Source organism: Grammomys surdaster, unplaced genomic scaffold (assembly GCF_004785775.1).
Source record: "Grammomys surdaster isolate TR1022 unplaced genomic scaffold, NIH_TR_1.0 60, whole genome shotgun sequence".
Classification (NCBI taxonomy): Eukaryota; Metazoa; Chordata; class Mammalia; order Rodentia; family Muridae; genus Grammomys; species Grammomys surdaster.
The window spans coordinates 6,096,189-6,119,707 of NW_021604562.1; the positions used below are offsets into that span (position 1 = coordinate 6,096,189).

The 23,519-nt window shown below is 38.5% G+C and overlaps 1 protein-coding gene across 3 annotated transcripts in view; it reads left to right on the forward strand.

Annotated features, from left to right (window-relative positions):
* Positions 1-23,283, forward strand: part of Tenm1 (teneurin transmembrane protein 1) — a 559,933-nt gene extending 536,650 nt beyond the window's left edge. For 2 of the 3 annotated variants that reach the window (XM_028754767.1, XM_028754112.1), the window contains 6 exons: positions 334-569; positions 11,082-11,378; positions 17,564-17,951; positions 18,810-20,030; positions 20,557-20,699; positions 22,453-23,211. In XM_028754767.1, coding sequence (XP_028610600.1) covers positions 334-569; positions 11,082-11,378; positions 17,564-17,951; positions 18,810-20,030; positions 20,557-20,699; positions 22,453-23,211 — 3,044 coding nt within the window. Of the gene's footprint in view, positions 1-333; positions 570-11,081; positions 11,379-17,563; positions 17,952-18,809; positions 20,031-20,556; positions 20,700-22,452 lie in introns of all 3 variants that reach the window. The other variant, XM_028753445.1, reaches the window with a different exon arrangement.
* Positions 23,284-23,519: the final 236 nt, after the last annotated feature.

Below are 23,519 nucleotides of genomic sequence, written 5' to 3' on the forward strand. Positions count from 1 at the left end.
AGAGAGAGAGAGAGAGAGAGAGAGAGAGAGAGAGAGAGAGAGAGAGACTGAGACTGAGACTACAGTGTGACACAGCAGTATTTTATCCTGTTCACAAGATATACCCCAGCTGTGAAAATAACAGGACCCAAATGGGTAAGGAAAATATATGTCAGAGTAGGGGGTCTAGCTTAGCATGCAGTTAGGCCCCGATGCCCCATCTGCTCAGCCTTAAATGTGTCTCCTGGAGCTCAACTTTACCCCTCCTCCTCCTCCTCCTCCTCCTCTTCCTCCTTCCCCTCTTCCTCTTCCTATTTCTCCTCCCTCCCCTCTCCTTTGCTCATCTGTCTACAGAAAATACTCAAAGTACCTATCGGGTGAGTCCAGACGGTTCACTACGTGTCACCTTTGCCAGTGGGATGGAGATCAACCTCAGCTCGGAGCCCCACATCCTGGCAGGGGCTGTCAACCCCACTCTGGGCAAATGTAACATTTCATTGCCTGGAGAGCATAATGCAAATCTCATTGAGTGGAGACAGAGAAAGGAGCAAAACAAAGGCAACGTTTCAGCTTTTGAGAGAAGACTGAGGGTGAGTAAGGCCTTCCCTTTTTAACAAAGGACAAAAGTTCATGGATTCCCTTAGAAAGTGAAGAGCCTTCCTAGATTGAAGTCTCACTTCTCCAAAGCTTTTCCAGGTGACTGACTAGCTTGTGTGATACACTAATTCAAGAGAGAGTGCTAATGGCTGATAATGGTTCAGTATCCTTAAATGTGCATTCTAATAGGAGCTTTCTTTGTCATTAGCCAGCTAAAGTACTCTAATCATAGCAATTTCAGGCACCAAGAAAGTCTAGGGCTGGAGAAATATGTTTAGTCAAGGAGCCCTTGAGTACCCATTCCAGGCTTCCTTGGAGATGCTTATTAGATTCCCCAAGTTACCCAGGTTCTCACTTTTGGGTGGAGAGAAAAGATGTAAGACAGAAGGCACCATTGCACAAAGGCAACATGGGAGGGCAAAGTCGATAGGCAATCCCATTGCTGTATATACATCGTAGAGTCATGGGAGCAAAGAACCGGACAGAGACTGAGATCGAGTGCTCAAATGAGCTCATCTGAGGGAACTGAAAGCTTTCAGGCGTTCTCAAGTCTTTACCAAAAACAGTTCCCTACAGTTAAGCAGAGTGCTCTGTCAGAAGCACTGCCTTGCAGTGCAGGAAGCTTACTAACACCACAGCACCCTCTCTACCTGTCCCTTCTTGAACACTAACCGATGTATTGGCAACTTGACTAGCATTAGAACAACTGCCAGTCTGCAGGAAGTATTCATTATTGAGGCTGGGCCTCAGAACATCTGCATCACACCCAGGATACAGAAAATGCTTGTATTCTTTTCACTCACTATAAAAGAACTATGGTGAATTGAATGCTGTAGAAATACAACCACCAACCATCCATCATGCTGCAGAGAGAAGCAGTAAACCAACCAGTCACGTGTCTTTGATGCAGAAAAGTTCATCTACAAGTGTGCTTACTTTTTAACCAGCGCTATTGATGGCACATAAAAACAGCCTTTAGTAGTTGGCTTTTTTTTTAATAATAGCTACTGTAGTTGTCTAGTTGAACAAGTCAATTTGTATGTTTCAGTTCTATTGATTAGTCTGTAATAGAACATTTGCCAGATAGGCTCCTGAATTAAGAAGTGAATCCAGTCAAATACACAAAGCTCTAGATGTGTATGAAAGTCAGCATTTATGTCTGAGTTCTTCAAGAAATATAGTTGCTGCATAGAAATTTGAATGGGAAAGTGAAGTGATCTGACCGCGATAAACAATTTTATACCTTGTTTTAAAATGACGCATTGTCACAGTGGTTTGTGTTTGATTTTGAGACCATGTCCCTTTCTGTATCCCAGTGAGTGCTCAAACTGATGGTTTTCCTGCCATAAACTGAGTACTAGGATTAAAGGCATTTCTGTGAAGTAGATATGTAGTGCTATGCCAAAGAAAGAAGTCTCTACAAATAGCTTATCATCCTAATGGCTACTCACAGAAAAATTGATCTTTTAGTTCCTCCTCCAGCTTATGAACTTATTAAAAATATTATGAATCTAATCAGATAGACTGTAAGCTTGGGGATTTTTCACTCTTTAGGGTAACCCATTCTCTACTACTATGTGACCCTAGGATATTCTAGGGTGGCTCACTCTGTATTCTCCCCTGCAGATTCATATAATAGAAATTGTCAACCAGAATTTGTACCTTATAACCCAAAGTTTTCTTACTTTTGAAAAGCTAGTAGCCATAAAACCCTGAGGATCAGTTTAGTACTGGAAACAAATGGGTTTAGTAAGTGCTAATTATAAGTTGACCCACATTTGCAACAAACTCCAGGCTTTTTTACTCTATGTAACTTCAAATATACTCCCTGGGGTCTTGGAAATGAAGGATTGGGCCCCTTATTGGCTAGGTGCTGTGACTGTGCAGGTCCCTAGAAATTTAATAACAGTCTTTTACATAGATTTAGTGCCTCAGGGTTAACAAAATGCTCTCACCGCCAGAATTTTATTTGATCACCACAGCCATCAATTGTTGTTATTCCCAATTTACAGAGAAAGACACCAAGGCTCAGAGAGGTCAACTGATTTGACCAAAGTCAAACAGCTATTACAGCTCGGTGCCAGAGCTGAGATGCAGGTATTCCCCTGGTATGGCACTGTTTCCACTGCAGCATGCTGTGCTGCCTTGTTCCTTAAAATAATTAATCTATAAATCATTGCCCCACTCAGTACAGGCACCTTGGCAAAGCCTGACTCCTCATTTCAATGCTGACAAAAAGAGACAAATAATCGACTCTAATGTACTGGCAAGTGTGGGTGGTTCAGGACAACTGGCTGGCCTCCAGGCAAAGAAAGCATGAAGGAGATAAAAGGAGAAGAGAAGCTGTTTAACTGGTCAATGCTCACCTTCCCTCCCCATTCACAGGATTTGGTACCTTGCTGCCTTGGTTTCCCCGTGCCAAGCAGGGAATGGAATGCCTAGTGGGATAAAGGACAGCCGTAGATTAAGTCAGATAAAGCAATTATTCTTTGCTCATTGATATTTTTAGTTCTGAGAAAATCACCCTTCACTTCTGGCAGATTTTCAAGCAAACAGCTGATGACAATATTCTCATTTTCTGGCTAAATATGCAATGAGCCATTTGTAAGTATACCTGTAAAGAACAGGGGTCCCTGATGCTCTCCAGTTCTGAGGTGCCATGACTGAATCATTTGTTTCTTCTGAAAAATCTGCTGCTCCAGAACATGGACAGAGGTTCACATAGTCAGGTTCCAGGATAGCAAGGATATAGAGACCCTTGCCATGCTGTGAGCACTGGGACACCTCTAAAAGGCCACTCTTGTGATTTGTAAATGTGCTTGGGCAGCAGGTCATGAAAAACTAATTGTCCAGGCACAAAAGGACAGCTTCATTTAAAGGGCCATCTGGTAAGATGATGGACATCCCATGTTCCAAAATCTAAATATCATAGCCCCAGACTTCCCAGATGGAAAGAAAATTGGGAGAAACACATCTTTCTAATTTTTAATCTTTTTTTCAAAAATAAATACAAGAATTAGTTTCCTCCCAAGATCACTAGGATTTCTTCCCCACTCATACAAAGTCAAGATGAGGGAAGCAAGCTGTTGGGAAACATCATGTGCAGGCCACCCAGGTCAGGGATCTGTTAGATCTGCCATCCTTCACAGGCATAATTAAGTGAAATAAATCACATTAACATCCTTAAATTTCATTTATTTTTTTTAAATCTATTTCCCCTAATTTGAGTTGTGTCTAAATCACAAGTAAAATACTTCTGCCTCCAATCTATGTATCTTTTTGTCTGCTGTATCAATCTGTCCCATAAATATATTTCCCTGGACAATAGAGAAATTAGAGTATAGATAACAATAGAGGGAATTGTCAAAGAATTGGACATTTGCCAAAAGCAAACTGCTTTAGGAGCTACAACCACATTGCACCTTGCTGTGTCTGTGGGTAACCATGTCATAATGAGACTTATCCTAGTATTGGATCCCAGAGTCCTTTATAAGATTTTCAGAGAGTGAGCAGCAAAATCTAGGAACTACAGCTTACTCTATCTTCTTTAGAGAAATAAATAATTGAAAAAGCATTTAAAACAAACTCAAAGAGTCAAGTAGAATACTAATACCATCACAGGTGATTTTTCCTCTGTTTAAAGACAACTGAAAAGGATACTGAAAAGGGTACAGGTTGTGTGTGTGTGTGTGTGTCTGTGTGTGTGTGTGTGTGTGTGTGTGTGTGTGCTTGTGTATGTGGAGACAGAGTTATTCTCTTGTGTTATTCTCAGAAGTCATCTACCTTGGTTTTTTGAGATGCAGTCTCTTACTGAGACCTAGAGCTCGCCAATTAGGCTAGGCTTGCTAGATAGCCAGCAGAAGGGGAATTCTTGTCTCCATTTCCCTAGCCCTAAAATTGTAAGTGCACACTACTGTGCCTGACTTTTCTTACATGGGTGCTAGGAATCGAACTCATGTCCTTCTGCTTATACAGCAGGCAATTTACTATCTTCTAGCCTCAGAGTATAATGTTTAAGTACAAATGATTTTTAAATTCACATGTGATCTGAAATCACAAAGGGACAAAAATTCTTGCTAAAACACAGGGTTTGAAGCTGGCAATTAGCAGAGAATTGGAGAGTAAGCCAAAAGTGTACTAGAATTCACTTCTATTTTCAGAAACGGCCTGACGGCCATCAGCTGTAGAGTTGAAGTTCTCATTCCTCTCCCTTTTGACTTCCTTCTTTTTGAGAAAAGTTATATAAGGAGCAGTTTAGAGGTATATTAATCCACTTTAAACATATATCTGTAGTCTTTAGAGGTATATTAATCTACTTTAAACGTGTATCTGTAGTCTTCAGTGTTTCTGCCCCCAACACCAAGAAATAATCTGGAGACAGAAAATGTCAGGCACCAAAACTGATAGATAGTGTTGTGTTTTAGAATGAGGGTTTTCTTGGAGTCTTCAAATCATTTAAAAACTACTTTTTCTTGGTCTTGAAATAGCCTTACTAAAATAATTGAGATGGAAGTATTATTTCACATGTGATTTAACCTATGTATAAGCATTAATTAATTTCTATGATTTTTAAATATGTGTTACAAGACTATCAAGACCAAGTAATCAACAGGAAAGTACTTAAATAAGAACAAGTTAGAGTAAAAGGTATTCATGTTAAAGGATATAATTGAGTTCAGGTGAGAAGTATGAGACTGGAAGAAAGAATTGGCATGCAGTGATTTTGCAACTTTCTATCTATAAATGAGGCATATGCACTGTGCAGTCTCTATTAGTAGTGGTAATATTACCATAAACCATAATGACAATGGCATTTGACGGGGCCTTACTAAGTACATAACCATATGTTGACTTATTCATCATTCCTAACATCTCGTCAGGTGGGGGTCTTAGTAATTCTCATTTTACAGATTCCAGGATTTGAACACAGAAAGGCTGGCTCAATAAATCTGAGAATCTCTTAATATCTCTTCTATTACTAACATTTTGTGAAATGTCAACATAGAGAAAGTATCTTGAGAACAAAACTGAAAAACAGAAAAATGGAATCATAAATGGCTATCCCTGGCTAATACTAACTCTGAAGACATGCAATTTCATTTATAAGCAACTCTGAAATAAAAGCAGGCCTGAGTAGCTTTTAATTGTTAAACTGGAGATATCAGGAAAACATAAAATCTGTTGAATTAATGTACTGATTGATCTTTAAAAGTCCAATACTAATTACCTTAAAACTAGTGAGAGTAGACCAGCATGGGCTACTTTAAAATCAGCTTTGAGCTTTCTGCCCATTCATTGACTTCATAAAAATGCGATGCCATACAACTTTCAAACTTTGATGTTGTTTGGTCTGTCTCTTATTCACCTTCTGTCTTCAGCAAAATTTAACACGTAATTAGGTTGTACTATGACCTGAAATGCTAGATAGTCTCCTTGACAGCCTTCTCCTCCTTACAGAGGAAAGAAAATCAACTGCCTTGATTGAAGTTCTGGGATGTGTGTGTGTGTGTGTGTGTGTGTGTGTGTGTGTGTGTGTGTGTTTCCTTGTGTGTGTGTTCTTGTGTGTGCATGTGTCTGTGTGTATGTGTCATCAGTTAAAACAGAAAATTTCCTTTTGTGTAGAGCACAGCTATTAAACACCATAGATCAATCTAATACAGCAGTAACTTACTATCTGAATCAGTTAAATATGAAGGGGTGAAGTTTTCTCTTAGCTAATTAAAACATAAACGCTTGAGAAAAGGCAGGATGTAGACACAGGACAGCTGCCTCTGGAGGCCCCTCCTCCAGCCATCCACACACTCAGAACCTTTCAGTTCTGCTGGCAATCGTGTTCCACAGCTCACCAGAGTGCATTCTCCCTTCCTTTCTCTCTGATTCAACTGTAAACAAAAATTAAATCCCTCTCCTTAGTATAGTTTGGAAAGGAAAACCCTAATGGAAACCAGAGGACGCATGCAGCAATGCACATCTTCCTCTATTGAAAAACTAAGTATGCTCATTTTTCTTACTACAAAATACTGTTTAACTGCCAAATTCGAATGTCTCATTCATTGTACAACTGTCCAAAAGGTCCCCTTTAAAACTTGAGACTATTGTCACTCTCTCTTTTCCAGGAGAGGGATCAGTATAGATTGTCCAGAAATACAATGGAACTAAGGAGTGTTGGCCCATGCTTGGATCAAGAGCTATTGTCTTAGAGAAGAGCAAGCATGTGTATGAATATGGATTTTTCCAACCTTACCCATGACCTGAGCAGTCAGTGGCATTTAGCCTAGTTCTAATGCCCATCTTAGAGGCTGGCAGCACATAGGTACTCTGGACAGAGGTTAAGAAGGCTCACCTGAAAGCAATTACCTTGCAGCTTTCTTGTGTGTGGTCTCCACAGAGAATAAATAGAGGAAAACTATAGCATCTTTGATTATTTCATCCCTTTTTGTCCTTGGTGAATTTTAACTTCCAAACCTAACTTTGAAATAAGTGTTTCAGGAGCATTTGACTAGCAGCGTTAGAATATCAGAATGCTTTACTCTGAAACAGAGATACACTGCTGTACAAGTCCCAAGAGGCAGAGAGAAAGGGCATTAGATGGAGTCTTCCTATGCTGACTTTGTGGTGGATTTCGCTTATAGAGTCATAGTGACTTTATTAAGAAATGTGTTCTTTGTTCATCTCTCAGACAAATAAAACCATAAATTTAGTTGGACCAAAAATCACTTGTTACCTTGGCTCTTTAACTATCATTATAACATAAATTGTAATAGTTACAACTCTCTCTGGGAGTACATAAGTATTTTGTAGCTGTTATAAATAAACGGTATTACAGTTGGAGATATGTGACTATAAAACCACAGGAAAGGTAGTTGAAAAAACAACACCTGGTTCCTATAAGTATCCAAGAAGCCCAAGTGCCACAAGACAGGAACTATGTGCTTTTCTAGCACCTTTTAGGTGATCACAGCAGACTAGTGTACATTTTTTGCAGTACAACACTGCACACATTTGCTGCACACAGTTTAAAAATCCCAGAAGTCCCAAATCTGTCCCTGAAGTAGCTGAATTAAACCTACCCTCTGAGACTAAGAGCAGTTCTACAAAAGAATAATTTGAATAATTATTGGTCTTCTGACTAGAATTCATGACATGGCATGTTTTTGGTCCTTTTTTGCAGAAGTTCAAAATTAAAGCCTTGGCCAAGTGATGATGAAACAGAGACCAAAGCATGTTTTAAAAGACCAGTTTCCACATTGCTGTAGAAAAACTGTCAAAAGGCATGAACAGGCAATTTGTGGGAGACATGCATATGGTCAATAATTTAAAAAAAAATCAACCTCATTCTCATTATCAATCAAATAGATGCAAATTTCATAGTAAAGTACCATTTTCTCAATCTCACATCCAGAAAACTACTAACAATATTGCTGAGGATAAGACGAGATAGGTCTTCCACTACTAATCAAGTGGAATATGAATCTTGGGCAACCTTGAGTGCAATTCAACAACCTCTCAAATCACATCTAGAGTCTTTTAATACATGCTTGTCATTTAATACAATAATTTTTTATAAGATCTATGTTATAGAAATATATATTGACAAAAATATTCACCAAATCATAAGGTGCAAAAGGAAATGAAAATAAGAATGTTAATATTCAGCTATGGGAGAATGAACTCACAGGTATTTATCATGTAGTTAAAATATTATGCAACCATTGAAAGCTATATATCAAGAATACATATCAATGTGGAAATAGTGGCAATAAAACATTGGCAGAAAAAGAACACAATGCTAAGTGCTATCCTAGTTATATATTATTTTAATGTATGAAAAAATGTCTCCAAGAGTAAGATAAATGAGAAGAAATACAGTAAGAATGAATAGAAATTCTCCTTAGATGGTGGAATTTCAGATCATGATTTCCTCTATACGTTTCTATATTTTCCAATGTAGGGAAGTTTTGAAAAAAAAAATCTCCTTTGATACTAATGGAATATGGATGAAGTTAATTTTTGAGAACCAATGTATAGCAAGTTACTGAGAAAGGAAAGACAAGATTCAGATATAGAAGTGGGGACTTTGTAGTCATTAATGCCACTAAAATAAGAAGTCTATCTGGAATTGAAACTTTGATTCCTGAGTACCCATAGACATTTCACAGTTGGGTTTCAAGAGGGTGCGATGGCCAACTGGTATTCTATCCCAATGTCCATGCATGTGCTTATGAAATTTTTGTGGGAGCATAGTTTATAATTTTCAGGCAAAGAGATTCTTGACCACCAGGAGAGATGGCTCAGTGGTTAGGCACACTTGATCCTCTTGCTGAAGACCTGAGATCGAGTCACAGCATGCCAGCTCACAAGCATTTATCAGCCCTGGGCACTCAGGTAGTTCACATTCGTACACATAAAGTAGATAAGTCTAAAAACATATTCTTTTTAAGTTAACAAAGTTTAGTTGAATGAACTAATGGATCAAATTTGCTCTGACTGTATGTAATAGAGTCGAGCTCAAATGTAAAATTTCTGTTGTTTTTCTTTTTTGTTCATATCTCATTAACCAGTCATTTGACATTCTGTATGGAAGCGTGCTGACAAATCTTGCCCGTATAAATGTCTTAAACCAAGCTGAAATTACCTTGGCATTTGGCATGTGGGCCTATTCACAGGCCTAAATAAAATGAGAGAAATGGTCAGTATATTGTGTATTTTTAAAATAATGGTTATTGTTCCTTTACAGTTTCCTAAGTTTACATTTTAGCAAGGCTTTGGTGTATAAAGTGGTATCTCTTTCGATATCCATTAATGGTAAATGTTGGATAAATGCCACTCCCATTTCACAGATAGTAAAAGAAGCACCAGGAGGGGGAAAAACGACTGGTATGCAGGCCAGTAACTGAGTCTCCTGAGTCCTATTCACCCTTACTTATACTTCTCAAATTCTTTCCTTTTTTATTCTTGCCTTCAATTCTGCCAGATACACTTGACCCTTCTCCACCCAAATCACATCATCTCCTCTGAAAGCTGGGTGGGAGTATATTATGTCTCTGCCATTTTTCAACTTCACATGTCAATTAGTTCAAAGTGAAGTTATATTTATAGTAAGGCAGAAGACCTACTAAAACTCACAGTTAATCACACCAAACTAACTAAAATTAAATCCATTTCAAAAGTTCTTCCCAGAATTCTACCCTCCCTTATTTCAGAGATCCCCTTTTCTTCAGGTACTGAACTCTCTTAATGAAAACCACGAGCTTAAAAAGAAGAGTTACCCTTTCCTGGAAACACACACAAACACACAGACACACATACACAGAGATACGCACAAACACACACACAAACACACATACACACAGTTTCAGTACTGTGTTTTCTGAATGATTGTGCTATAATCAGCAAGTCATAGCAGAAGTGATGTGTCTGCCCAATACTGCCATTCCTAGATGAGAACTAGAAAACTGGGTCACTTGTCCAGTTGTTTTGATAAGCCACCAAGTCTTTTGACTTATGAGAGGCTCTGCCAGAGCCTGACAAATACAGAGGGGATGCTAGTAGCCAACCATTGGACAGAGCACAGGGTCCTCAATGGAGGAGTTAGGGGAAGGACAGAAGAAGCTGAAGGGGTTTGCAACCCCATAGGAAGAACAACAATATCAACCAATCAGACCCCTCCCCAGAGCTCCCAGGGACTAAACCACCAACTTAGAAGTTTTAATTCTTTTAGTAGGCTATTCTACTCTCTGCATCTCTCAGGTGAACTTAACTGGATTGCATCAAAGCCAGGCAACGCTAAGTGTTGTCATTGATAAAGTCCTAGTCAAGTTCCTTGACTAGAGATTGCTTTGAGTCAACTGTAAAGTTTCAAGGTGCCTGTGACCAGGACTAATCCAAAGTGTAGTTATTGTTTGTTTGTTTGTTTGTTTTACTTGAATCTAAACTTACTATCAATGCCCCCATGTTTACCTGCCAGCCTCACCTGGAAATGTGGTTATGTGGGGTCCCCTCATTAGATACTCTGAGTTCCACTAGGATGTCAAGTTCATTGAGCCCAGATGAACAGGAAAAGTCCAAAGCAGTTTGAGCTTGCTGTGTTCTTTTCCTTTTTTTTTCCTTATTTACCACTTGATTAGTTACAAAGGGTGAAACAAGCCAGGAATCCCCATTCTAACTCATATCTAATTCACGTAAAAGATGATCATGTGATCACTGAAAACTGTGGTAGCTTACCTGAGTCTTTAGTGGAGAAACACAATCATCACCAAGATGATGAAGGTCAAGATTATACCAGGCACTTTGCCAGGAAGTAAAACATGGCCTTATCCCTCCATGACTGTACACTATGGTGAGGAAATAAAAATAACTGTTAGATAAAGAATATGAAACAATGAGGGATCAGTGGTGAGAAAGTCTCCATCCTTGGAGCATCCAGAAACGCTTCAGGATTGGGAATGCACTAGATGATGAATCAAAGCAGTACATAAAATAAATTTCATCTTTCTCTTGTGTAGGCCCATAACAGAAACCTACTTTCCATTGATTTTGATCATATGACCCGCACTGGGAAGATCTATGATGACCACCGAAAATTCACCCTTCGAATTCTTTACGATCAGACTGGCCGACCTATTCTGTGGTCTCCTGTGAGCAGATATAATGAAGTGAACATCACATACTCGCCTTCAGGATTAGTCACATTTATTCAAAGGGGAACCTGGAATGAAAAGATGGAGTATGACCAGAGTGGAAAAATAATCTCAAGAACTTGGGCTGATGGGAAAATTTGGAGCTATACCTACTTAGAAAAGGTAAGTATATGGAAGGGAAAATGAATAAGAATATTGAAGATGACCCTAAGTATCCAACTTTATGAGGACCTACAGGAGAAAAATCTATGTTCTCACTGCATAAATAACAAAACTCCATCGTGAACCTGTACAGATAGGCTGTTTTTCAGCTGAAAACATCCCCATCCCTATCCTCTGCCAAGTTTTTTTTTTTCAAGCTGAAGTCTGGATAATGGCTTAGCTTTCTACTCATTTGAGCGTATTTGTTCATCCCCTTGAAAAGGTGTCTGTATTATTATGAAAGCTCATCCTGAGAGAAAATAGCTAGTACATTCCAACACTCCTCTGTGTTAATGTATCTCAGCTCCAGTAAAAGACCTCTTGCCCAACAAATAAGGGTTTTTTTTCCTTACCACAGCCAGTGAAATTTTTGTTGTACACATTTGAGGACTAATTCTCAAAAATAATTAGCCCAAGGGAATGGTGACAGGGAGTACTAATTGGTAGTAGTCTTTTGTGTGTACTAAGTTTCCACCGGTATCCATAATGGGAGCTGATGCTCTCTGGAATAAAAGGAATATAAATCTCACCACATGAATGATTGGTGAAACGTTAGCCCCTACACAGCAGAAAAATTTTCACTCATATCATTACCAGTAGACAAGAAGAACAATTAACCTTGATCTACCATTGCCAAGTCTGATCCCCTCCTAAGATATAAAATGTTTTCTTCCAAATTAAGTCATTTCAATTGAATTTGTTGTTCCTGAGTTCATTCCTAGGAAAATTAGAAGATACTTTCTTTCCCCCAGGTAATCAATATCTCTTAGAAGGGTCACAAGACATTATGGCACACATGGCAAAAAGGGAACAATTTGTGTGCTTCTGATACAACCCTCAAAGTTTGGTTTTCGAAAAGTGGTGTGCCAGTGGCTCCTTGCCATCAAACAGCTAACTTATTACTTCCCAGAGTCAGTTGTTGAAGTACTTCCCTCCTCAAGAATACCTAAGTGATACAGCAAAGTTTGCTTGGGAGCAAAAGCAAGAGGTGGCAGTCCTCTGCTATAGCCTCCCAGGGCCCTTCCCTTCAGGGAAAGCTTTTACAATGTGTAATCTGTATTCTGAGCAGGGGAAATCTGCATCTCACAGAGCAAATCTTTCCTCTTTTGAATTTCAACAAAGAACGACTGGGAAAATCCCATGGCTGAGGGCTACATTGAATGCATTGGAACATTAATTGAATCCAAATTATTTGGTAGCATCTACACATAGTCAAAATGTCTCATAAGGAATTTACTAATAACTTTGATATATGTGCACATTTTAAAAACATGTATGTGTATATCTTTAAAAAATCGTGCCACTAACCTAACAGTTTTTCTTTCCCAGCTCTTCCACGTGAGATGGAAAGTAGCCAACAGTCCTTAGGGGCATGTAGGGGGTTATAGCCTCCAGAGCACTAGAGTGTGACCATCTGAGCTAATTGCCTGCAGACAGTAAGATCTCAGCCTCTCAAGACTCTCCCTTTTATGCCATCTATATAATAACAAAATATCTATTGAAAAGTTAAAATTCAACCCTGCATGCAGTTTTCTCTGACACCAGTGAGGAAATACGGTCTCTCTTTTCCAAAGTAACTGTTTATTTCGTCACATCTGCTTCGGGAATCACACAAAAGAAACTTTATATCAGCTCCTTTTTATACAATAAAGTATTTAGTGAGCACCAGTTCCTTAAAACAAAACAACAGCAAAACAGCCCAACAGAGTAGCACATACCTGTATCCCCAGCCCTAACAAGGGGGAGGCAAGAAAATCACAAATCTCTCAAAATTTCTCAAAAGCAAACAAAAAGGGAACAACAACAACAAAAAAAAAAGACAGAAGAACTGTTGACCTAGAATAATATGTTACGAGAAATTTCAATGATTTCCAATTGTTTATGGACCAGTGAAACAAGCCAAATCATTTGGCCTTTTACTTATTGTGCCTTTATTTCCTGTGTAATTTATTCTTTAACTAGAAGAATAACCACAAAAGTCCAACCCTACAAAATACATAATTATGGAATGGTTTCCTACTTATAAAATGGTTGCATTCATGAGATTTCTAATCACGTCATCCATATTCTTGCCATAATTTCCTAATTCATTCTGAAATTGATTTTAGTAATATTATTATCACCAGTGATAAATAACTAATTCACCGAACAAATGCAGGACCTAAATGAAATAATTTAATATAAATCACAATAAATAGATAATTCAAAGTAGCTGGCACTTACTTCGACTTGGTGGTAAATCAAGATAGGAGCAAACAGAAAAGAGAAAAGGAAGAAAAGAAAACCATCTTTGAAATTTGGATTTAAAGAAAACTGGGGAACAAAGGTTGGATTTTTACGTGCTTTTTCAGGGGCTTGCTGTTCTGTGACTCCTTCCATTCTTTCTAACACTGTCTTTTAACATAGATTTGACTGCCACATTCTTTCAATGGGTGAGGATGCACATATTACTTCTCATAGTATACAGAAAGAATGCTCAAACTTTAAAACGTATTTTTCTTTACCCCCAAATATTCTGGCATTACATTTGCAAAGCTCCTTGCTGTGCTGACACCATGATATATTAAAATCAGCATCGCACTTTTTTTAACCTTAGCATGCAACAATTTCGTAAAAAAGAAAAGAAAATAGTTTCACTTTCTCTAGAGGAGGTGAAAGTTACACATAGCATTTTGTGAACAATGCTTTGTATTCACTAGAAAAAAAATAAGTATTTGGCTAATGGCTGCGGTTTCTTAAATAGTCTTTTCTCTATTAAGAAAATCAATTATTACTTCTTAGTTTTTCTCTCTGTAGTCATTAATTTTCTGCCTAGATTTATGACACTTCTCTAAGTTAATTATATTTTGAAGACAGGTGCAACGAAGTTTGTATTATATCTGATGTAAATCTTTCAGTTTCCTAAAATCACTCTTACAAGCTCCATTTTAAAGTGCCCTTAAATATATTTTATAATCATTTAATAAGAAGGTTTAGTTTTACGCATTTACACAAAATTGCCTATTTGGGCTTGTTTTCAAGGCTTACTGCAGAGACAGAACATCTTTGGCTTCAGTTCCTAGGTAGCCCCACACTGCCATCTGGTGATCATTTGAGTGTTATTACACCTTTCAAATTTCTACTTTCGTTTCTAGTCTTGTTCGTATAAGTATACAGCCATGATTGTTCTCTTTTATTTCCTTTCACAGAGATTTCTTTTACAGTATAATAATCTATTTAAAAAACACATGCCTCCCACTCTATTATTCTCACTAATAAGGAATAGCTTTTTATCCTGCAGTAGCACAGTGGACAGTGGATAGACGTACAAGCATTGTTTTGGAACAAACTGTTAATAATACCAATCCAAAGTGAAAAAGCAGCTAAATGGGGCTAAATGGTATTGTGACAACAAAACAATAGCATGCGCGAGATTTCTAATCATCTCCTCCATGTTTTTGCCATTAGCAGGAAGGTTTAAAACAGACAGGGGGTGGGTGGCTTTGAATGCAACTCAGAGTCAGCACCACAAAGAAGCAGGGATCAGACACAGGTTTGCTACAGGCTAGAGGAAGCGAACAGAGGAAAGAATACAATAGCAAAGCAGTGTAAATTTTTGGCAAAGCTAGTACAGTACTAGAATAGGCAGGATGGTGCTGGATAATGTGTGGCGGCCATATGGTGATTGTCCCTGGCCCACACCACAAGTGACAGATGTCATTTGTTCTTGGCAAACTGACAAGAGAGAGTGGAAAGGAGCTGGAAAAATCAGACTTTCAGGGGTGGAAATAACACAAAGGTATTTTCACCAATTACTGCATCTACCCCACCCGCTTCAGTGTTCTCCCACCTGCTGTCCCATTCATAGGAACAATTCCTTCTGGTTCTGGAGAGTTTTGCATTAGTGGAGAAAGGGCTTCTCTTCCTGTCCCCAGGCCTTCGCAAGATTGTGCCTTTTATTCAGGAGGGTTTGCAGATCACAACGGCTGAACTACAAGATGTGGCAAGCTGCAGGTGTTTCATGGGTAGCAAGATGACAGGATTTCTGTATCTGTTTCTGCATCCCCAACATGATGGTGGTGGAGAAGAAATAATAACTAAATGAGAAAATAACACCGACTTTGTGGTATTGGCACACAACTGAAAAATCAAGAATTCTCACAAGTATAGGAGGGATGTGCCCTTGAGTAACATACATACAATATTACGCCGTGCTTCTGCTGATTTCTAAAAATTCACATTGCATGTGTTTAAGTAATTAACAGTCACAATTATTTGTGTGATTTGCAGGCAGAAATGAAAAGATGTCTATTGTTTTCACAACACAGAGCTCAGAAATTGAACTTAATTTTTTGTTGTTGTTGTTTTGTAATTCTCAAAAGGGTGAAACTCTCTTAAAGCGTTATATTAGAGTACCTAGGGTGAATTTTCCATTTCTATTTAAAGACTACAGGACTGAGGATATAGCATGGTGTGCTTTGTTAAAACACTGAGGATGTAGTGTAGTGTATATGAGTGCTTGCTGCACAACAATGAGAACTTGAGTTCAAATCCCCAACACCCACATCACATCACAAAAGCTCGCCATGCATAGCTTCACATTTTCCTATAGCTCCAATGCTCTAGGAGACAGAGACGGGAGGACTTGGGACTTACTGACCACCAGGATGGCTCCGGATTCATTGAAAGATAATTTCTCAGGAAAATAAAGCAGAATTAGAATAGGGTACCTTGTATCCTTCTCTGGCCTCTACAAGTGCATATACAGAAACAGATGCATATGCCCACATACAAATTAAACAAAATCTCTTTTTAAAATAAGTTTTAATTGCCAGTGAATCAGAGTGTTTCATAAAACAGTGCTTTTTTTTTATGTGTAAAGAAATTGATACTGACTTTTCTTTCCTGTGGTACTGGGGATTGAATTTATAATCTCACACGTACTAGGCATGTACTCTTATCAGTGATCTATATTCACAACCCTTTAAAAAATTATTTTGAGACAGAGTCTTTCAAAGTAACTGAGGTTGGCCTTAAACTCACTTTGCATCCCAGGCAAGCCTTGACCTTGTGACCCTTCTGCCCTTAGACTCCTGAGTAGCCTGGATTATAGGCCTGTACCAGCAGGCCTGACTCATGTTTCTGTTTAAAATTATATCAACCAATATTTATTAACATCAGCTACATACAAAGTATTATACTTTGACAAATGACTGATCCTAAAATTTAAAAAAAAAATTATTGTATGTTGGGCAGGATATGACCAAAGAATTCCCTCTCTCTCTCTCTCTCTCTCTCTCTCTCTCTCTCTCTCTCTCTCTCAGTATTAAAACATGAGTCAGATTGAAAAATGAAAAAGTTAATTATTTATTCCAAAGCATCTATGATAATATTCAACATGCACCTTTTCAGGAAGACAACTGTATAAAATCAATGCATTTCAGTGGATCAAAGTTCACACTTGATATGCCCTGTCCCCACTTTATTTCCCTCCAATCCATCCCCAAATAAAAGCAATAGTGGCCTTTTTTAAGACACCAACCTGACTGTTTCTCACCTCAATTGCCTGTCTACGACTTGCTTAAAACTTGACAGCCCTATTGCAAATGGGCTTAAGTCTCAAGCCTTAAAAATTCATGCAAGTTCTAGATTCAACTGTATTCTTACCGTTCACTATCACCTACCCCAAACCACACACATTCTGGCCATACAAAATTCCTCTCAATCTATAGGAAAAGACCATTTTCATAGGCTTCCTTAATACTCATCCCCTCCTAATGCTACACCCTTTACCAGAAGTACTCTTTCCTTTCCTTCTTTCTTTGCCTGCCCAAGATTATTTAGGTTTCAACTTGAATCTTCCATCCTAAGTATGGGATCACCATTTTTCCTTTACTTTCCTGAAGTCATTTAAACATCCCCTGTTTTAACTCATTTCACAATGTATTATGATTACTTGGTTGCTTGTCTTTCTTTTCCATTAAACTGCAAAATCCATGACAGTAGATAACATTATTGTGTACTCCTATATCCACTGGGAACTGCCACAGTCCCTGACACGTAGTAATTGCTAGAAAACTATGTGTTAAATGGATGAACGCGTATTTCTTTACATCTCTTAAATATTCGTGGTACAAATTACACTATTTTTTCTTGTCTCGTTTCAGTCTGTGATGCTTCTCTTACACAGCCAGCGGCGCTACATCTTTGAGTATGACCAATCAGATTGTCTGCTGTCAGTCACCATGCCTAGCATGGTGCGCCACAGCTTACAAACCATGCTTTCAGTGGGCTACTACCGTAATATCTACACTCCACCAGACAGTAGCACTTATTTTATCCAAGACTACAGTAGAGATGGCCGACTGTTACAGACTCTACATCTAGGGACTGGGCGCAGAGTTTTATACAAGTACACAAAGCAAGCGAGACTGTCTGAGATTCTCTATGACACCACTCAGGTCACATTAACATATGAAGAGTCTTCTGGAGTGATTAAGACAATACACCTGATGCATGACGGATTCATCTGCACAATCAGATACAGGCAAACAGGTTTGTTATGAAATGGGGTAGCAGTATACCTCAACATCCATATTCTTTTATATTTTTATGATCACATTCATAAAAAGAAGTGCTAACCTCTCATGCTAACTCATGTTTGACTGAACAAATTTCCGTTTTCCTTTTCATACTATCTTCCATTGTAAATTTGAAGCATGCTGTAGTCTACTTGAAAGCTGATTCCTTAATACCACACCATATAGTTCTGTCTCTCTCAGCTTTCAAAACAATTACAACTTCAGTACCTATCTTAACCCTGCACTTGTTCATATCCACCCCTGTATCTGTCCAGAGATCTGTGTATAAGACATGAAGCTCAGAAAGCAGCTCAAGCCCTGGGTAACCTGTATAAGCTTCAGTTAATGACAAAAGTCAGAACTCTGGGATTTATTTCAACTTTTGTATTCGTAACATGCCCAAAGCCAGTTACTTGAATGTTGGACATTGTGAAAATCTAACCATCCAACTTTGTAGCAAAGGTTAACTAAAATGAATTCATTTTGCCAGTGATGATAGCAAAACGGCATGAACATAATAGTAGTTTCTTCCCTCTAGGCTACTGGATAGGTTATTATTTTGATAGTCTCTATAATTAAATTGATCTGTAACTGCACTATGCAATACTTTCCATGTCTAGTGACAAATGCTATGTGTGTGTGCGCATACACACACACACACACACACACACACACACACACACACTGATATGCCTAGACATCAGACACCTGAGACCAATCTATAATACAATATGATTTTAAGTATAAAAGTATCAATACTTAACCAAAAGCTCTAAGATTATGCCTAGTTTATCAGATGGCTATTTTCTCATTTTTATTTTCGTTCTTACAGGACCTCTCATTGGACGTCAGATTTTCCGATTCAGTGAAGAAGGTCTTGTGAATGCACGGTTTGACTACAGTTACAACAACTTTCGTGTCACCAGCATGCAAGCTGTGATCAATGAGACCCCTTTGCCCATAGATCTATACCGATATGTTGATGTTTCTGGTAGAACAGAACAGTTTGGAAAATTCAGTGTAATTAATTATGATTTAAATCAGGTTATAACTACAACAGTGATGAAGCACACCAAGATCTTCAATGCCAATGGACAAGTCATTGAAGTCCAATACGAGATCCTAAAGGCAATTGCTTACTGGATGACTATTCAGTATGATACTATGGGCCGGATGGTCATATGTGATATAAGGGTAGGAGTAGATGCCAATATCACAAGGTACTTCTATGAATATGATGCTGATGGGCAACTTCAAACTGTTTCTGTGAATGACAAAACCCAGTGGCGGTATAGTTATGATCTGAATGGAAACATCAACCTTTTGAGCCATGGGAATAGTGCTCGTCTTACTCCTCTCCGATATGACCTACGAGACCGCATCACTAGACTAGGGGAAATTCAGTATAAAATGGATGAAGATGGTTTTCTGAGACAGAGGGGAAATGATATATTTGAGTATAATTCTAATGGTCTGCTGCAGAAAGCCTACAATAGAGTTTCTGGTTGGACTGTACAGTATTACTATGATGGGCTTGGGCGACGCGTTGCCAGTAAGTCCAGCCTAGGACAACATCTCCAATTCTTTTATGCAGACCTTGCCAACCCCATAAGAGTTACTCATCTGTACAACCACACAAGCTCAGAGATTACATCTCTTTATTATGATCTCCAAGGTCACCTTATTGCCATGGAGCTAAGCAGTGGTGAAGAATATTATGTAGCTTGCGATAATACAGGCACTCCACTAGCCGTGTTCAGCAGTAGGGGTCAGGTCATAAAAGAGATTTTATACACACCTTATGGTGACATCTATCATGATACATACCCTGACTTTGAGGTCGTCATTGGTTTTCATGGAGGACTCTATGATTTTCTTACTAAATTAGTGCATCTTGGGCAAAGGGATTATGATGTTGTTGCTGGCAGATGGACAACGCCTAATCATCACATATGGAAACAGTTGAACCTTCTTCCTAAACCGTTCAACCTCTACTCCTTTGAGAATAACTACCCAGTTGGCAAAATTCAAGATGTTGCAAAGTATACCACAGGTATATAAGTAAAATTCAATTAAACTGAACTTGACCTAACTTACTGTTAGCCAATCTTATTTCATAGTCTCAGTATTTTGTAGAGATATTCCCTCTGCATGTCTCACTTTCTAGAATAAGAAAAACATGGGACTTTTCATCAGGTGTAATCCTTTTGCATCCTGGTTCTTTCCCTTTAAGCTATCTCTATGCTCTATCCATAAAAGCTTGAAAATGTACTCTCATAAAACAATCAGGATTGTGTTGCATGGAATAAAGCCAGGGTCACAATCCAGGTGGTCTTAAAAGCAGTACCATATTATGAGTTTCACTACAGTGAACTGAGCCTATTCCTGGGATTGCCCACAAGTCAATAGATTTCCCTACATAGGGGAATGGATATTGCTTTGGAGAGAATCAAATAAGAAGAATGCTCACTTTACCTTCCCATGGACTAAACATTGACAGCAGAAGCATATCTTTCAAATTGAAAAGTGCCTTTTGAATGTCATTGTTTTTTTTTTCTTTTAAATTTTGTGTCTCACAGACATTGGCAGTTGGCTGGAGCTCTTTGGTTTCCAGTTGCATAATGTACTACCTGGATTTCCCAAACCAGAACTAGAAAACATGGAATTAACCTATGAGCTTCTTCAGCTTCAGACAAAAACCCAAGAGTGGGATCCTGGAAAGGTTAGTACAAATTTTGGCAAAAAAAAAAAAAAAGAATATCATCTAATGAAAAAAAAAGATTATTTCTTTGGGAGATTTTTTGAATGATGTATGAGGAGCCATCTGTAAGGAAAAGATCAGGAAAGTAGCTTTGAAGGGAGAAACTAGTAGATTACTGAAGGCAGCACAAGGGAGTTGAATATCTTACATTCTAAAATCAGCTAGCAACAGTAATAATAGATTCTAAAGAAAAACTGTACTAAGACTTCAAACTGCCAACTGATTTCAAGAATTGTGCCTTAGGAACATGAAAACAACATAATAAAACTGTTTTGATAAAGAAAAACATATACAGGTATAATAAACAAAGATATTACATTTTGTAGTGATAAAGTCTTGGAGAACTATGAACACTGAAACAAGGAGGTGTTGGCAGAGAAGGACTAAGGGATACAAATAGAAAGGAAAAGGAAGTAAGAAGACAAAACTGAAATTTGGGTAGAGAAATGACATTTAGGTCAAAATTATATAGGAAAGAAAATTCTAAGTAGATAGATATTGTAGAGCTATTTCTAAGTATTTATGATATATATGTAGTTTTTTATAACTAAAAGTAATTTTTAAAAACTGTCAATAAACAACTTTTAAAATGTTTTAAAAATTTATTGGATACTAGGAAGGTTATTAGTCTTTTCTTTTTGTTTGCTAGCAAGTTTGAAAGTTGCCCAAGTAAGAAAAATATGTTAAGTATATGTAAAAAGATCAGCATGTGTCTTTCATATTTTTCAGGGTTTTTTCAGTTATTTATAAGACCATAGGTAATTAAGAGCAGGAACTATGCTTTATACATTTTTTTTGCAATCTCAAAGTGCATAATGTATCACTATGTGCAATAATAACATCTAGTTATTACTTGTTGAATATAAGATCTATGTTTTGAAGGAGCAGACCTATTTAAAGTTTCTTCTATGCCTCTCCCTCCAAAAGTCAAGGAACATCACAGAAGAAAGGGCACAAAGATCATAAGAAGCAGAGGTTACAGGGACTGCTGCAAAAACTGTGTATTCTGGACATGACAGGCAGTTATAGTCAAACTCTCAACGACTCTGGTTGTCTACACCAGACGTACACAAGCTCAATCTAGTCATTGTTCCAGCGTTGCGGTGGGACTCACAAAGCCCCAATCCTAGTTGAGAAGCTATAGGCTTTCAATGACTACAGAGGGGGCAGTTTTTCTCAAGGGTAGAGCCTGTGGTGAATTGTCCATCCTACAGTGGATGGCCCTATACCTTCATGCATGTGAGCAGCACCATTTGGACCAATCGGACTCGGTACAATATACAAATGTAAGAGGATACACCGTTGGGAATACGATATGGGGGGAAGTACCTGGGAGAAGTTGGAAGTGAGGAGTCAGGAGTGGATTTGATCAACATAAAATATATTCATGTTGAATGGGAATTTTTTTCAGAAACTGGCTAACACAAGTAAGTGCTGAAAAGAAAAAAAAACCCACAAAGTTCCTTGTAGCTGTGAAATTGTGGGCTACCGTGTTTGAACTTATTATTCTTACACGCAACAAAAAGAAACTGAGAAATCGGTACCTGTTTTCCCAATCTTTGATGTAGATAGTCCACATTTTTTTTTAAATAATGACTAAATGACAACTTTAGAAAAGGGATCATGCCTCACCAGTCTTTGCTTTCCAGTAATCACCAGGCATACAGCAGTTATCTAACCCTGTGCTGCCTTTGCCCTGTGCCTTCTTTCCTAGATGATCCTGGGCATTCAGTGTGAGCTCCAGAAACAGCTCAGGAATTTCATTTCCTTGGATCAGCTTCCTATGACTCCTCAGTACAACGAGGGGCGGTGCCTTGAAGGAGGGAAACAGCCGAGGTTTGCTGCTGTCCCTTCTGTCTTTGGCAAGGGTATAAAATTTGCCATCAAGGAGGGCATAGTGACAGCTGATATTATAGGAGTAGCCAATGAAGATAGCAGGCGTCTTGCTGCCATTCTCAACAATGCTCATTACCTGGAAAACCTGCATTTTACCATAGAAGGGAGGGACACTCACTACTTCATTAAGCTCGGGTCTCTGGAGGAAGACCTTGTGCTCATTGGTAACACTGGGGGGAGGCGGATTCTGGAAAATGGTGTTAATGTCACTGTGTCTCAGATGACTTCAGTGTTGAATGGGAGGACTAGACGGTTTGCAGATATTCAACTCCAGCACGGAGCTCTGTGCTTCAATATCCGGTACGGAACGACTGTCGAAGAGGAGAAGAACCACGTGTTGGAGATGGCCAGACAGCGCGCGGTGGCCCAGGCCTGGACTCAGGAGCAGAGGAGGCTACAGGAAGGGGAAGAAGGGACTCGGGTATGGACAGAGGGGGAAAAGCAGCAGCTTTTGGGCACCGGGAGGGTGCAGGGGTATGATGGGTATTTTGTTTTGTCTGTTGAGCAGTATTTAGAACTTTCAGACAGTGCCAACAATATTCACTTCATGAGACAGAGTGAAATAGGCAGGAGGTAACAAAAGAAATCTCTGCCTTTGCGTCACCAAAGACTGCCTGTTTTTAAAACAAAACAAAACAAAACAAAAAAAGGTTTATTGTATTGGTTTTCTAGATCAGAACTCTGTATATGTAAATATGGAGGAAAAACATATCCAACTGCCTTTCAATGTGACAGAAGATGGTATTTTAATATTGTTTGTTTAAACTCTTTAAGAAATGACAGAGATTTTTAGTTCTTGTGTGGCAGTATTCAAAAGAACACAAGCTGAATTCAAACAGCTAACACAAATGTTTTCAGAAAGCACCACTTTCAATTTGTTGAGCC